A 15,171-nucleotide genomic window follows, 5' to 3' on the forward strand; every position below is an offset into this window, starting at 1 on the left:
ATGTGAGAGGATCCCCCCATGGGGACCTACCCGTTCCCCTCAGTCCAGCACCGCGCGCTAAGCAAGTTTGTAGGTTGGCATGGCACGCATGGCTGGCACCGCGTGGAGAGACCAGACGAAAATGGCACTAATTCCCCTCACGAACCACACGTTGCCCACCTTCGGGAGGTGGGGACGGAATGTTGGGGATGGAGAGAAGTCCGCGTGCGGTGGAGGGCAGGCTACCTGACTAGCCGTGCATAAAACCCTACACAAATGGGATAATTATGACCTAGTGCGGCCTCGCCTGGACAGACCTCGGCGGTGTCTGGCAAGTTGGAGGTGCGAGAGAGGACTGACAGCTTGATGCCCCCACGCAGAGGCTGAGGATTAACTTTGGCACCAAATAAGGATGACATGGTGTCTGTCAACTGACCCGAGACTGTGGACGTGTTCAGCTTTGCTATACTCTTTTCAGATGGGAGACTATCTAGTGCCCGGACTCCCTGAGAAGACGAAGGTTTGTACCCGTCAAAATCACATAGATGGTGTCTAGCGTTGGGGTAGCTATCCCTAGTTCCTTGCCCTTTCGGTAGGGGTAACCGAGGATAATGTCCACTTCCATCGGCCGACCGGCTTTGAAGTCGTTTTGCATGCTGCTGCCGATGGGGTGCATAGCCAGGATCTTGTTGATCAGCTTGTCGACCAGGTCGTAATCGATAGGCACCTCGCATGCCTTAGCAACATCGATAACTTCTCTCATCAATCGTTGGGTCATTGGGGTAGCGTCTGGCGAGGAGCTAAGCCATGAATGCGTGTCGAGTAGTGTTAATGTCGTGAGCGAGTTCCACGCTGCATTCCAAACAACCTTTTCCCAGCGCTGTACTTGGATATTGGGCACCACCTGGAATACTGTCCTGCCCTCTGTCAATAGAGATGCAAATTCGTCCAGTCGCTGCTTCTCCACTGCCTGGTCGGTATCATTCGGGTACAATCCTATTTGCATGTCCTCGGACTTTGTGTGTTTGATGTGCCCAGGCTGAGGCTGAGCGGCTCCGGTCCAGGTCTGTCTCATTAGTATAAGCTCATCCCAGGTTCTTGGAGACTCTCCCCCCGCGACTCACCACGCATGAGATAATTGTTGTGTGGGGGAACGCTTTGCGGAATGGCACTTCGTTACCGACACCATTCTGAATAATGACGATCGTGGATTTCTCCGCATCAACTGCCGGGGCAATTTCCGCGGGGACTGCATCCTGGGTGATGGCTTTGTGAGCGCAGACAATGTAGTCAAACTTCGCTTCCGCCTCTGCGGCATTCCTTACAACTTGGGGGTATTAGCTTTGAACAGCTGGATGAACAGGGTTAAGGCCATGATTTCGCTCCCCAGCGGCTACCCCGGATTCCATGTGCATACCTCTGTAAGGGCGAACGTTATGCTCTCCATGGTTTTCGCTCGCAATAACGATTCCATTTTCCTTCACTGCGTTATAATTTGACCTCGCAACAACCGTTGATCTAACACGCGGTACTCTGCTTAGAATAAAGGCGTAGAATGATCCAATGCTGAACAGATGGTGTCAGCTTCTCATCCGAATAGGAATTCAGGGTGAGTGACCCACGCCCCCAACCCGTAGAGGAGGACCTCGATCTGCTGGCCTTGTGCAGTCATTATCGAAGTCTTGGTGCTCGTTGGGCCTTGTTTCGGCGCAAAGACTTCGGTTGGCGTTCAGCTGTGCTCTGTAGCATGCACTTCTGGTATGGTCCCCTCACTCGACCTAGTATTTGTACACTAATCCGTCAGATTCCTGTTGCGAATACCGGCCGGCAACTGACTTCAGCCCCCGATGCTCGGTGCGGAGGCGGAGAAGCCACCAGGGCACCTACCCCAGAGATTCCTTCGCTATGACCTTCAGATCGGCGAACCTTGTGTTGTGTGCCCGTGTATCGTGGGGGAACGGGCGAGGAAGACTCCTTGGGGGTTAGATGGGGGTCGCCGGGCGTTGCATCCGGGGCCTGTGACCAGGGGTTCGGAGAGGTGTCCGACGTTGCGCCATCACCCCATCTTTCCCCCTCATTTCTCGGCCATCGTCCTGGTCCGACGCGGGGAAGCCGGTACTGAACCTTCTTTTCGTGATTGGAGGCCTCAGTGTGGTGAATCTCGGTCGACCTTCGTCTCGGGTCCGTGGGGTATTCAGGGGGGCTTCAGCCATTTGTTTGTCCATTGGAGTATGATATCATCGGTGCGACTGATGGGTTCAAAGCTCGTAGCATCGTGTCTACTCTGCCCTGGGTGGATTTGCGCTGCAAGACGGCGAGGAAAACGGGCCAGGTAGTTGCACGCAGAGAAGAGTTTTCACTCGGCATATGTGACTTTGAATCATGTTAAATTTGACCATAGTCCTAGTAAGCATGGACATGTCGCTTTCAATTACCTAGGTGCTTGACTTGTGATTTTGTGGTTGCGTACTGTCTAACCGCAACTCTCTCCTTCACCGTAGTTGTGAAGAAGACTTCTTCCTCTCCAACTTTTCGCCCCAGATTCTCGCACAATTCGCAATCTGCAACGCTGTCTCTCGGATTCTGGTAGCTTGCCTGACAAGCCTGCTTCTCTCCGAAGGCGTTTTGGGTGTCTTCCCAGGGTCTGATTCTTCCTCCTTAATCGTATGACCCCATTCGTCTGCCGACCTCGCCACTAATCGAGCGGCGTCTTCGATTTTCTTCCCCGGTGGCTCTGATCCGTCCTCAGTGAAACATTCTTGGGGTTGCGTTGCGATTACGCCCGCAATGAGGTTCCACACAGCAATCAGATCCTCCTTTGGTATGGATGGTGATATCGTCGCAGAGATGGACCGTCGTTCGGCGGAATAGCTCCGTACCGGCCTCGACGATGATCCTGGCCGATCTGATGTGCGTGCCAGCAGACAATTGCTGCACGCACCGTTGTAGATGCCCGGCATTTTGACGCACTCTGGTGAGATCCCGTCTCCCCTTCGGCATTTGGAGCATTGATCCGCAGAGCCTTGCAGGTCTCCTCGCTCATGAAGCATAATGGCTTCCAACACAGGCGTCTGTGAGATATCCGGTGATGCCCGACCGTGCCTGACCCTCCAGGCCCTCCGCACTGGGAGAGGACCCAGAATCTTCATGGTCTCTGTAGGCGTGATTGATGGTTGTAGGCCTTGATCTCCAGCATCTTGGGCAGTTTCTGGAGCTGCGTCTTTGATGTTTTTGTGTCGTCCTCTGTGCTCGTATGATCCTTGGCGATTCCCTACCCCGCTATGTGCTGGTGCGGTCTTCGAGCTGATCTGACCAACGCTTGCTCCTGCTCCCGTCCGGACTCTCGATGCCAGTGTGGTAGAAGGCATCGTACCCTGTTCTTTTTGTGTAATTTCTCCCGCTCTGGCCAAAAGTTGAAGCGTAATATCTGCGATTTCCCGTTCATCGCCCATCACGCTCAGGCAAATGAGGGCATATCAAGAAGAGTGATGCTGTTTGACCAACCGACCGAACCACCGAACATGAAAGGAAAAATAAACAACCCACCAGGGAAAAAAAAAAGAATTCAACCTCGTGATGCGGACCAGGTGGTCCACATACTCCAACGTACGAAAAAGCCACTTATAAGTTCCGGTGAAGAAGCCCGAAGTCTTGCCCCCAGTTACGTAATTCAATTGGTCATCTGTTCTACCGCGGGCGAGCTCGGAGGTGGTGGGTGATTGGCCGTCAGGAATTGCCGTGACTGTCAGATTCATGAGACGTTCTGGACTCTTGAAGATCTGCTGTCTCTGCACTGGGGGAGTCAGGCACTTTTGGTTCTGGGTCTGGCTCCAAGCGAGCCCTTCGTCCACGCCTTGTATGTTCGGGGTCCCCATGGAGGGTATACAGCGGGATACAAAAGCCCAGCATGGCTCCCAAATGAGCCCGGGAGAGAAGGGTGTTCGTCCAATTCAGCAACTATCCCACTAGTCATCATGTGCTATTCCCCGATTGGACCAAGTGGCAATATCGGGCTCGTTTTTCCGTTGCCAGTGTGGGAGGCTCGCCCGAGAAGTCGGGAATGACAACCCATCCCCGCGGAAAGATGCCTCGAGTGTCTCAACTGGTCGCGCATGCAAAGCTGAGAGAGCGGCCCTGGGCCGCCGAGGCGCCTGGGGGTTGGTCGGGAGCACAAGCGGTCACCAAGAAAAGGTTGAGAGGGCCAACGTGGGTTGGGTTACCGAACATAGCCGGGCCAGCGTCGATCCATTTGCAGAGTGTGAGATGAAATCTGACCGGACATACGCCAGGCCGGGTAAGGGTTAGCGGAAGCGCAAGAGAAGCGAGATGGGTTTGTTCTACTTTTGGCTTCGTACCTCGCATGGTCGCGTGCAAACAAGAAACAACAACACCCCCACGGGGAAGAGCAAAGTCTTTGGCATATGCTGGTTTTTCTGCGTCACACAAAACAATGGTCTCCAACCAGCGACAAATTCAGCGAAGTCGCGTGTGTAAGGAAAATAAAACCACGCCGGTTTCCACCGCGGATGTCACCATCTCGACTGATCAACACGCTGATTCCGGCCCGGAACAGTCCAGATACATGATCTGCTTGGGCAAACCATTGTGGAGAAGAAACAGTGGAGTCTGATGGGGTTGGTAGGTGGGAAAACCAGAATTATTTGGTACCAGAAACCGCCCCCCGCGGGTTTAGTCTCCGATACTTTCGTTTCCTCCGTTCTGTGGGGGGTAGGGAGGAGGCTTTTCGATGGCTTCGGACGACGAAATAGTCTACCATTAGACTCGTCTTGGAAGAGGTGCCGGCGTGGGGGTTCGGACTACGTGGTTACATGGGTCGTTCCTACGGCTTATGTTACCTATTTTCGTGCCTGACTTACACCGACACAAGGGAAGGGGGCGAAAGTCGATCCCATGATCATCCATGTTGCGCTGGCCTGTCTGACTTCCTTGCATTCTGAGTTTGGATGGGTTCTTTGTTACAAAAGCTTTGTTCGCGAGTAAGCTAATCTACCAAAACTCTCCTCACATCCCACCGCTGCTCCTGAATCTGCTCCCGCAAACTACTTGCTCCCTCGTGCCACAAACCCGCAGAATCAGTCCACAATGTCTCCCTCAGCAAACGGCGGTCCCGCCAGTCACAATGGCAACGGCACACAGCACGGAGGACGGCCGGCTCTGACTCCCGGCCTCTACGTCCCGACCGTGGCATTCTTCCGCTCCGACGACTCAGTAGACGTCGAAACCACACGCTCCCACGCCGTCCGTCTCGCCAAAGCTGGCGTCGCGGGCCTTGTGACCCACGGCTCCAACGGTGAAGCAGTGCACCTCGACCACGATGAGAGACAACTCATCAACCGCACCACACGAGCCGCGCTCGATTCAGCAGGAAAGACAGAACTACCTCTGATTGTCGGTTGCGGCGCGCAGTCGACAAGGGAAACTATTCAACTCTGCAAAGAGGCTGGTGCATCAGGAGGCGACTATGCGCTCGTCCTCCCACCAGCTTACTACGGTGGCCTCCTCACCACCGACCTCATCCTACAACACTTTCGCGAAGTCGCAGACGCAAGCCCGATTCCTCTCCTCATTTACAACTACCCTGGCGCCTGCAGCGGCCTCGATCTCAACTCAGATACCATCATCAACCTCTCGAGTCACCCCAACATTGTCGGCGTAAAGCTGACCTGCGGTAACACTGGCAAGCTGGCTCGGATAGCTGCTGCTACAGCCCCCAAGAAGGGCGACAACAACACGACACCATTCCGGACATTTGGCGGTAGCGTCGATTTCACTCTGCAAACACTCGTCGTCGGTGGCCATGGCATCATCGGTGGAACCGGAAATATTGCACCTCTTGCTTGTGTGAGGCTGATGCAGCTTTGGGATGAGGGCAAGTTGGCCGAAGCGAGAGAGCTGCAGGCAGTTGTGGCCCGCGGTGACTGGACTGCTATCCAAGGAGGATTTGTCTCAGTCAAGGCAGCATTGCAGGAGTACTACGGCTATGGGGGGCTTCCGAGGAAGCCTTGTACATTGCTCGAGGGAGAAAGCCTGACAAAACAGGTTGACGGATTTTTAGAGTTGATTCAGGCTGAGAAGGCATTGCAAAAATAGATGCTTGTAACAAGGTGGATTTTGGCTTAGGTTTCAAGAGAATCATAGCGTATTGATCATTGAATGAGCTTTCACCTGAACATACTGGCAAGACAAGTGTTGGAATGAATGACAATGGTCGCGTCCCAATTCCCCGTCGACAAATTGAGCGTCACTTTGTCGCCTACTGCATGCACTTTGGCTGATATTCAGTGGATTGGTTGGGGAATCTCCCAATCTAGAAATGGGTGCTGTACTAATCCGACGATACGGGGCGCCCTTTCAATCTTTCCGTCTTAATGCCTCTGCATAGATGATGTCGTTCGATCCTCTGATACAGCTTCGACAAAACACTCATTGCGGTTATTCTTGCTTCAAGATCATAAGAGCCCTGTAAACACGCCCGTTTCCGCCGTATTTGGTATCATCTTGGAGAAACTCCGTTCCGATCACGAAGCCAAGGCGCTTGTAGAGGTCCACCCCGTCCTTCATAGCATGTATGAAGATGGCAAGGCCCAATTCTTCGTCTTTTGATATGCCACTTTTGACCAAAGCAGTGTCTATGCCTTTGCCTTGGTTGTCCGGATGAACTGCCAGGTAGTCCGGTCCTACGTGACAAGCATAATAAGCACTTGGGAGATGGAAGCCGCAAGTCAGAGGAAAAACACACGCATGTAAGCTCTTGTGCTTAGAATTTCATCCTCCGCCTCCCGAATAGGGACAAGCAAATCTTTCCGATTCCTCGTTAGGATCCCAATGAGCTGTCACGGCAACGCGCCGGATCTCCGCTTCTTCCTCTTGGCTGACAGACGGAACCACGGCATCGGGCCAAGCCGGGGCCCCGCCGATGCTCTTGGCGTGGGATGCGGGCAGAATCCACCGAGCATATCCCACTATTCGCCCGGTGACGGAATCCACGGCCTTTTGATGTCGCTTCGTATCGGGGTCACTGATGAGGTTTCGCGGCGTTCGCTTGGCTATCTGCATGATATGGTACTCAAGGGTCCGATGGCACCAGGCGAGCTGCCAGTGGGGATCTGCCCAGAAGGCGGGGATGTTGTTTCTGGTCAGCCAGCTCATGGCTGTCGGCCACAGTGCAGCCCGTAATGATGATTTTGGATGTAGTTTCCATCGCTTCGACTTGAGAAAACAGCGCAAGACCATGCTGGTTCTTTGGACAGAAGGACCGCAGCAAAGCGATATCTTGGGAGCTCATGACATTTTCGGACAACGTGGTCACTTGGTGGGTTTTCTGCCGTGGCCCGGCTATCGGCATTTTGGAACTGCATACAGCACCATCCCTGCATGCCAGGCCATGAACCAACATGTCAGCCTGACTGCTATCTAGCTCGGAGTTCAGCCAAGTTTTCGAACGACAATACAGTCCTTTGGAACAATAAAAGGGCGTGTAACAGAATTGAAGAAGCTGTTACGGATCGAAAGACACCTGCTTAGTACACCTTCTATCTCGAAGGGCTACAATGACTCACCATCTGGGATTTGAGACTTTCGTTGAATACGTTCATGTGTCGAAGCCGAAAGCTGTTTTTCAGAGCCTCAACACTCTGCCTCTTCACCTTGATGCAAGCTGTCGATCCTTCTACAGCTATGATGCAGGTTTCTAGCACTCACAGACGGCGACAGGCTGGAGAAGTCCGTCTGCCTTTCCCCGCCTTACCCGAGTCTCCAACGCTCTCAGAACAGTGTCGCGTGACCGTCATTCTCCCTCAACTCGTGATGATTCATCTCGTTGTCTTGCATAAACCTCCTTCCTTCTCTTTTCACTTGTCGTCAAATGATCACCATGGCAATTCTTGTCATCCATCACCCAATGAATACCGCCTCTTCAAACCCCGCATCAAACCCCGTGCTTCGTGCCCCGACCTAATCGCGACTAAACTCTGACGACGTGCCAACAAGGCCAGACTATCCCCGGAAGAGGAAACGAGCTGACCCCCACGGAGGGATCTATGTATTTCTGGCTTGTCTGGCGTTTCTGTTCGGGGCCTAGCCCGACGTCCGAGCGGCTCTGCGGGTCTGGATCTGCGGGGCTGACCCCCATCCATCCCATAATTCATGCGGGGAGCGGGTCGGACGCGAGACCACGAATCCGCGAAGAGGTTGTGTGTACTTGAACGGAAATGGTCTGATGCGTCTCTGATGGTTGCTCCCCTCTCTTCTCTCAGGGCTTGACATCTCAAGTCAGCTTTCCCCGCAGGTACCTCAATTCGCATCCTACCGTACGAGACGGCGCACGAATCACCTGAGTTTGGCTCCATGCAGAAACCCGTTTCGAGCCAACAATCGAATCTAGTGTAGCTGGCGGCAAATCATGCGGGGACGACTGGGCACCGACGTGGGGGTCTATGAGCGTGTCGTAGGTAGATGGGGGGCTTTTGATCTCCATGAAGCTCATCAGGGTAGTAACTCCAATAAGCATATGAAGAATATCCAGGAGGAAGGAGTGTTGCAAGTTGTTTGGCAACATTTATTCAGACAACCACAACTATGCCGACTATTCTGGAAAAGCTCTTCTCTCTGGAGGGCCGCACAGCCGTGGTCACGGGAGGTACACGGGGAATTGGCCAGGCCATGGCAGTATCACTTGCAGAAGCAGGATCAGATATCATCCTCATCCAAGTAAGAAAGCATGACCACGTAAATATGTAGCTTGACGTTAACAAAAGGAAAGAGAGACGAAAGCAACACTGAAACGAAAACACAAATCGAGACCCTGGGCAGAAAAACCTTCATCTACACAGCAGACCTTTCAAATCAAGAGGAAGTGGAGAGCTTGTCGAAGCGCATCTTAGCCGATGGCCACGATGTCAGCATTCTAGTCACCTGTGCCGGCATTCAACGCAGACATCCCGCGCACAAGTTTCCCATGGGCGACTGGGACGAGGTCCTCCAAGTCAACCTCAAGACAGTCTGGACTCTTTGCCGAGACTTTGGCGCTTACATGCTCACACGCAGCCCCAACTCGATAAACGGCCACCGTGGTAGCATCGTCAACGTGGCGTCGCTCGTCAGCTTCCAGGGAGGCATCACGGTGCCGGCCTACGCAGCGGCCAAGGGCGGCATAGCACAGCTGACCAAGGCGCTGAGCAACGAGTGGGCGAGCCAGGGTGTCAACGTGAATGCCATTGCGCCTGGGTATGTTGCAACAGATATGAATGAGGCGCTGATCAATAATCCGGAGAGGGCGGCAAGTATTCTGGCCAGGATCCCCGCGGGAAGATGGGGTACCCCGGATGACTTCAAGGGTGCCACAGTGTTCCTCGCGGGGGCGGGGAGTTTGTACGTTTCGGGAGAGCTGCTTACTGTCGATGGGGGCTGGATGGGCCGATGATACTTGAAGCTGTGTACTTAGTCAAGTAGAGATGTGAGAATACAACATAAAGTAACATCTGGTCCAGAATAGTATCGACGTGGTCTGAAATCTAAAGCACTACTCATGAGACGGCATCTTGAGCTGAGTGAACCCCACGTCTTGATGTGTCTTGTATACAACGGCACTTGCTTTCCCCGCTTGGCCATAGGTCTGACTGACGCTCGATTCCACATGGGCGTGGAGCCAGGGAGAACCCCTCTGTCTGAACATGGTGTGATGTGGCGTGGGGGTTCGAAATTTTCCGATCCTCTGATGGTGTAATGTCATGCATTTACGCACATCATCCCAAGGTTGGATATGCTCTGACCTCTAGAGTCAAATAATGTCGAGTGGCAAGAGGACCGCAAGCAAAACCCTTCAACAATAGCTTAAAGCACAACCGAACTCGCGGAAATGATTTGGAAACAACTTGATCGGACTATTGGAAGTGATATCAAGGCAGTGATTTGGCAAATAATGCGCTTCCAGATAAATGTCATATATCGAGGGATGCTGATGACAGCAATTGGACTAATGCTGTTGCTAAAACTATAGTATAACTCCTCCAACCATTGAGCCGTCCAACTACCATTCTCTGATGCTGCCGTCGGGGCCATGGAAAACCTTGCACTGCCACGGCTCTGTCTCCTTGGAAATTTTGATAACCATCTCCTCGTCGATATCAATGCCCAACCCGTAGCCCGTCGGCGCTTTTACATAACCGCCCTCGATATCGAACACCGTGGGATTCTTTAGATATGTCAAGAGATCGATATCTCCTGCCTCAGTATTGTAGTGCATTCCCAGACTCATCTCAAGAATAGAAAAGTTGGGCGCTGATAAGGCGACTTGTACGCTTGCCGCAAAGGCGACGGGACCAAGGGGGCAGTGGGGTGCAATTGCCACATCATAGGCTTCGGCCATTGTAGCGATGCGCTTTGTTTCGGATATACCTCCAGCATGAGCAATATCCGGTTGAAGGATGTCGACGCTGGCGTCCTCTAGGAAGCGTTTGATGTCCCATCTCGTGTAAAGACGCTCACCAAAAGCAATCGGAATCGTCGTCTGATTTGAGAGCTGCTTGATGGCTTCCGGGTGCTCGCAAAGTAGGGGCTCCTCGATGAACAGGGGCTCATATGGTTCTAGAGCTCTGGCCAGCTGCTTTGCCATGGCCTTGTGCAGGCGGCCGTGGAAATCGAGACCAGCGTCGAGACCAAGAGCCTTGACCTGTTTGAGACGCTCCACTGTGTCTTTCAGGACTCTGGGAGAGTCAACCCAGTTCATGTCCTCTGTTGCGTTCATCTTGACGCATGTCAGACCTTGAGCAATGCGCTTTTTCCTGAACGGATTATTAGTATCGTAACTTCCTGCCGATTATCGGGATACTTACGCTGCGGCCTCAACATCTGATGGTCTGTCGCCCCCAATCCAGCAGTACACTTGAACCTTGTTGCGGACCTGGCCGCCCAGTAGCTCGTAAATGGGAACTTTCAGGTTGCGACCTATAGATCATGACTAATTAGACATTTTTCTCGGCTATGTGGAGTCTTCGTGTAGAATATTGCACACACCTTTCAGATCCCACAACGCAATGTCAATGCCTGACATTGCTGACATGAAGACGGGGCCTCCTCGATAGAAGCCATGGCGCCAGAATGTTTGCCAAATGTGCTCAATGTTGCTGGGCAGAAGTCAGACAAAGTCTTACGAAAAGTAAGTTCAATACTTTACCCTGCTTCAAGACCGACTATCCTAGGGATCATCTCCTCAAGACAGCCCTCAACAGCCAGATCATGACCCTCGAGCGTTGCCTCGCCCCAACCATACTCGCCATTCTCGTCGGTGATTTTCACCATGAGCCAACGAGGCTTTACGCGGTAATACCGCACGGACGCAATCTTAGCCATGATGTACTAGAGGACGGGAATGGCTCAATAGTGTTCAGATGATTCGAAGCTGGTCGTGATAGAACTCAATACAGCTCAAGCAGTCGTGAAGCACATACAATCATTCATGATTCATCCCATTCTTAACAATGGCCCCCGCATCGTGAAGCTCTGCCATGCAGCGGTACATGTGTAACAATACGATCCACCAGGCCTCAAGGATTGGGGTCACCGGGTATGCCCTCCACGTCTGGCGTTGGTGGTTCATCCCCCACGTCTGGCACGACCCCCACCGAGGCTGGCACAATTGTTCAATACGTGGAGGAATCGTGGAGAATGCATGGGGAAATCCACGATCTCCACCCATTTTACGGGCCGCGGCTTAACGCGGTGTTGTTCCCGTTCCATTCCACGTTAGACACAAGTTGTCCGGCTCGGACAATCTAGTCATGCATTTCTTGTTCTCGTGCCTCGTGCTCACCTCATTATCCACACATGAAATTGTGCGCCCTAGCTCGTTCCCAAACATGGTAGTTTCTTTTACGAACCGATTTCGTGGTGTGGGTTTGTCATGACTCGAAGGGATCTAGCTGGCACGGCTGACGCCCGCTGATGTGTTGGGTGCAGCGGTATTGCTCCCAAAGCTCACAAACATGTCTCTAATCACCTTCAACGTCAAGCAACTGTGCTGCCGAGATATGGCTATTTGACTGGCTAGGTAGGTACTGAGGCAATCAACGTACTGAGGCAATCAACTGACTGCGAGGAGTACGGATAGACGGGCATTTGTGGCTGCATAATTCCTTCAGGTAACCCAGGTACTTAACTTAGTAGGGTGAGGTACCTTGTTTCTCAGCAAGGGGCTGCTGAAGGGCAGCTCATGCCAAGATGTTGAGGATTTTGTGAAGAGCCACATCGGTGTTCATACCGAAGCTGTGTGTGTCGCCGCGCATCCGGGTGGATACTGATTCATTGCCGTTCGAGCAACTCTTCTTACGCTCCCCGGCCAGGCCCGATCGGAGTTGGCCTTCCGCCGACACTTAAGAGGCGACTAACACCGTGAGACAGAAAAGTGGCGTCGTTGTGAAAGCGGCTGATTTGCCCACACTTTGGATCATTTATAGGTGTCCAATCAGCAATGAGTTTTGATAGCCGACGCGTATTCTTACGTTCATCTACAATCCTCCGTCTATTAGTCTGTCATTTTCACATTAGTCGTGATCTATTAGTTCGCATTTTATCCCGATCTCATCTTTTCCCTCCGTCTTGCAACGATCATGCAGTCTCATGTCCTCCCGGCTTGTTGCTGCGGTGCGCTGGTGCGCTGTGCCAGCACTTGCTCGTGGTTGTCGTGGTTGCCATCATGTGAGCTTTTCTCACTCGGGTGTCCCATTTCTTCATCCCGACTCTCACTGAAGGTGTCATCTGACTTCGCCTCCTCGATCGGATGCAAGCCTCTGTCTTTGATCAACAGACAGCCCACCAAGCACAACCCGATCAGTGGTATCTGAAGAATGAAAACTGCTCGACTTGCCGCCATGTATGCGTCGAGAACCGCGGACTTATCTTGCTCATTCAGTTGCGGTATCGAGTAAGTACTGCTGGCGAGGTCCTTGAAGCCTGGAGGCAAGTTTGCTCGCAAAGTTGCTTGAAGCACTGCCGCGGAGACGGCTAATCCGCAAGCACCACCGGCACATCGAAAAAAGTTGCGATTTGAAGTGATGACTGCCCGACGAGACTTGATGGAGTGCGCCTGCAGGGCCACCAGCGTTGGCTGGAAGATGAATCCGACACCAATGCCGATGATCAGCAGAGGAATGACGATGATTCCAGGCTTGGTATTTCGGTCGAAAATAAGTGTGAGACCAGCTCCTCTATGTCATTTGTCAGATAGATGCAAACGTAGTAGCTGGGATTGGGAAAGCCCTCGACTCACAGTGTCCAGAGGCCAAAGCCTGCCCAGATTACTTCTCCATAGCGCTGAGTTCTCGATATGTACTGTCCCGAGATGATTGAGAATACGGATTGACAAACAACTAAGGAAACATAGATTCCCGCCGAATGAATGACCGAGAATTGATGAGCGTTCTGGAGATACAGCGGGATGTAGTAGAGATATCCTTGGTACGCTGCTCCGAACAGAAATGACTGTGCCAAGAGGACAACAACAACCTTGTTCTTGAAGATGGGAACTGTGTATTGTTAGCTAGCACTCGGGGACATATTTCTTGTTGACGAATATTACCTGGCATCATCGGAAGCTTGGCGAACTTCCACTCCACAATGACAAAAGACACAAGAGCAAGCGCCCCTATTGTCAACATGCTGATAACCATTGCTGAATTCCATGGAAAATATGCGCCACCTGGCAGAGTAAATCAGCTTTTGCTCTATCAACGCACGGGATCGAGCCGAGGAATAACTTACCTCCAGAGATGGGAATAAGCAGCAAAATAACGCCGGCCGACGAGGTGAATGAGCCTGCATAGTCGATCTTTTTGACACTCTTCATAAAGTCGTCATCTGGGGGCTTAGATGGCAGGAAGAAGTATGAGATGATACCGACGATAACACCGAGGGGTGAGAGCATCCAAAAGAACGCTCTCCATGTTGCCCTCTCAACAAAGGCGGCAGCAAGAAAAGGGCCGAGAACATTTCCAAGACCAACCATCGAGCCCAAGATTCCTTGATACTTGCCTCTTTGTTCCAAAGTAACGACATCGGAGACAATGATCATGGCGAGATTTGTGATACCGCCTCCGCCGATGCCCGCAACGCCACGGAAGATGTAAAACATTGTTGCATTCTGTGAAAGCCCACAGAGCAAGTCTGCAATTGACAAAAGACCGATGGCGCTCAGAAATACGGCTTTTCGGCCGAAAATATCTGAGAAACGCCCGTAGAGCATCTGAAATGTCGTGTTGGCGATGAGCGATGACGTACCCGCCCATGATATCGTATCCTCCGCGTTGAGGTCCGCAGCAATCGTTGGCAAAGTGATACTGATGCCATTCTGGTCGATGAATGAGACTAATAAAGTCACTGCAAGGGTTGCAAAGACAACCAGGAGTTTCTTCAAAGGTAAGATGTTTGTCTGGTCGTGGAGAGCCTTTTCGGCCTTGGTTGTTTCCTGATCGCCCCTCATGCTGCAACCCTGGGTAGTCGATCGCTTGGGACAAAGTACAACAATTTCGATGGCAAGAATATCAGCGTAAAGTATGGCCGAGTGATTAAGAAGCTCCAAGAGAATATGCGGCTGAAACTATGAGTAAAAGACCAGCGCATGAAAACTTTTCGTGAGACAATCCGACGTTGAGAGCGGATACCAGCGTCCGGAGGAGCCAAGACTCGGATCACCGCCGTCAAAGATTGGTCAATCGGCCTCATCTCGGCTCCGGGTTCGGCAGCGAAAAAATTGGGCTGAAGAGTTGAAGGGGGGCGAATTCAACGCTGACTATTGAAAAAATGGGTGCGTCATGGCTAGGCCAGACCAACAAGGGATTTCGGCAAGTTTTGAAGCGATGGACTCCACAAAAGTCGTTGCTGGTCGGAACATCCGATGCCGTCGGCTGGTCGCCAATGTGGCTCGCTTATCATTCTCGGCGGATGTCCGACGCTATTTATCCCGCATGATTCGCTCACCTGGAGACCATGTTATCAGAAAGCATTCGCTCGTCTGGTCGATAGAAGGTGCCAATTTGACAGCTAAGCTACTTCTTATCAAAAGGTTGAGATGGAGATGAGATAGCGGCATCAAGGGAAAGGCAGCTTTCAGTTATGATAAGGAAATACAACCTCAACTTGATAAATAAAGTAATGACGGCGAAAAATCGCAACTTGACA

The 15,171-nt window shown here is 52.2% G+C and overlaps 9 protein-coding genes across 9 annotated transcripts; 4 read left to right on the forward strand and 5 right to left on the reverse strand.

The window, feature by feature from the left end:
- Positions 1–469: 469 nt before the first annotated feature.
- CPAR01_11424 (2-dehydropantoate 2-reductase) lies at positions 470–1,651 on the reverse strand (the record flags this gene model as incomplete). Its single annotated transcript, XM_060495683.1, has 4 exons — positions 470–1,045; positions 1,104–1,306; positions 1,397–1,545; positions 1,602–1,651. 4 exons carry the CDS (start codon positions 1,649–1,651, stop codon positions 470–472), a joined length of 978 nt encoding a protein of 325 aa, XP_060346031.1.
- An 820-nt stretch (positions 1,652–2,471) lies between these two features.
- Positions 2,472–3,128, reverse strand: CPAR01_11425 (uncharacterized protein; the record flags this gene model as incomplete). The annotated part of the gene is made up of 1 exon (XM_060495684.1): positions 2,472–3,128. The coding sequence occupies one exon, from the start codon at positions 3,126–3,128 to the stop codon at positions 2,472–2,474; it is 657 nt and encodes a 218-aa protein (XP_060346032.1).
- A 1,954-nt stretch (positions 3,129–5,082) lies between these two features.
- CPAR01_11426 (dihydrodipicolinate synthetase) lies at positions 5,083–6,090 on the forward strand (the record flags this gene model as incomplete). The annotated part of the gene is made up of 1 exon (XM_060495685.1): positions 5,083–6,090. One exon carries the CDS (start codon positions 5,083–5,085, stop codon positions 6,088–6,090), a length of 1,008 nt encoding a protein of 335 aa, XP_060346033.1.
- A 114-nt stretch (positions 6,091–6,204) lies between these two features.
- On the forward strand, positions 6,205–6,603 carry CPAR01_11427 (uncharacterized protein; the record flags this gene model as incomplete). The annotated part of the gene is made up of 2 exons (XM_060495686.1): positions 6,205–6,322; positions 6,383–6,603. The coding sequence occupies 2 exons, from the start codon at positions 6,205–6,207 to the stop codon at positions 6,601–6,603; spliced, it is 339 nt and encodes a 112-aa protein (XP_060346034.1).
- A 162-nt stretch (positions 6,604–6,765) lies between these two features.
- Positions 6,766–7,149, reverse strand: CPAR01_11428 (acetyltransferase; the record flags this gene model as incomplete). The annotated part of the gene is made up of 1 exon (XM_060495687.1): positions 6,766–7,149. The coding sequence occupies one exon, from the start codon at positions 7,147–7,149 to the stop codon at positions 6,766–6,768; it is 384 nt and encodes a 127-aa protein (XP_060346035.1).
- Positions 7,150–7,593: 444 nt separating this feature from the next.
- CPAR01_11429 (uncharacterized protein) lies at positions 7,594–7,974 on the forward strand (the record flags this gene model as incomplete). The annotated part of the gene is made up of 1 exon (XM_060495688.1): positions 7,594–7,974. The coding sequence occupies one exon, from the start codon at positions 7,594–7,596 to the stop codon at positions 7,972–7,974; it is 381 nt and encodes a 126-aa protein (XP_060346036.1).
- A 603-nt stretch (positions 7,975–8,577) lies between these two features.
- CPAR01_11430 (2-deoxy-D-gluconate 3-dehydrogenase) lies at positions 8,578–9,421 on the forward strand (the record flags this gene model as incomplete). The annotated part of the gene is made up of 2 exons (XM_060495689.1): positions 8,578–8,709; positions 8,762–9,421. 2 exons carry the CDS (start codon positions 8,578–8,580, stop codon positions 9,419–9,421), a joined length of 792 nt encoding a protein of 263 aa, XP_060346037.1.
- Positions 9,422–10,027: 606 nt separating this feature from the next.
- Positions 10,028–11,349, reverse strand: CPAR01_11431 (galactonate dehydratase; the record flags this gene model as incomplete). The annotated part of the gene is made up of 4 exons (XM_060495690.1): positions 10,028–10,781; positions 10,833–10,944; positions 11,014–11,123; positions 11,174–11,349. The coding sequence occupies 4 exons, from the start codon at positions 11,347–11,349 to the stop codon at positions 10,028–10,030; spliced, it is 1,152 nt and encodes a 383-aa protein (XP_060346038.1).
- Positions 11,350–12,613: 1,264 nt separating this feature from the next.
- CPAR01_11432 (uncharacterized protein) lies at positions 12,614–14,473 on the reverse strand (the record flags this gene model as incomplete). The annotated part of the gene is made up of 4 exons (XM_060495691.1): positions 12,614–13,202; positions 13,265–13,520; positions 13,574–13,693; positions 13,756–14,473. 4 exons carry the CDS (start codon positions 14,471–14,473, stop codon positions 12,614–12,616), a joined length of 1,683 nt encoding a protein of 560 aa, XP_060346039.1.
- Between the last annotated feature and the right edge of the window lie 698 nt (positions 14,474–15,171).

The sequence above is a fragment of the Colletotrichum paranaense genome (assembly GCF_030867605.1).
Source record: "Colletotrichum paranaense strain IMI 384185 chromosome Unknown Scaffold_9.1, whole genome shotgun sequence".
Taxonomy (NCBI): domain Eukaryota; kingdom Fungi; phylum Ascomycota; class Sordariomycetes; order Glomerellales; family Glomerellaceae; genus Colletotrichum; species Colletotrichum paranaense.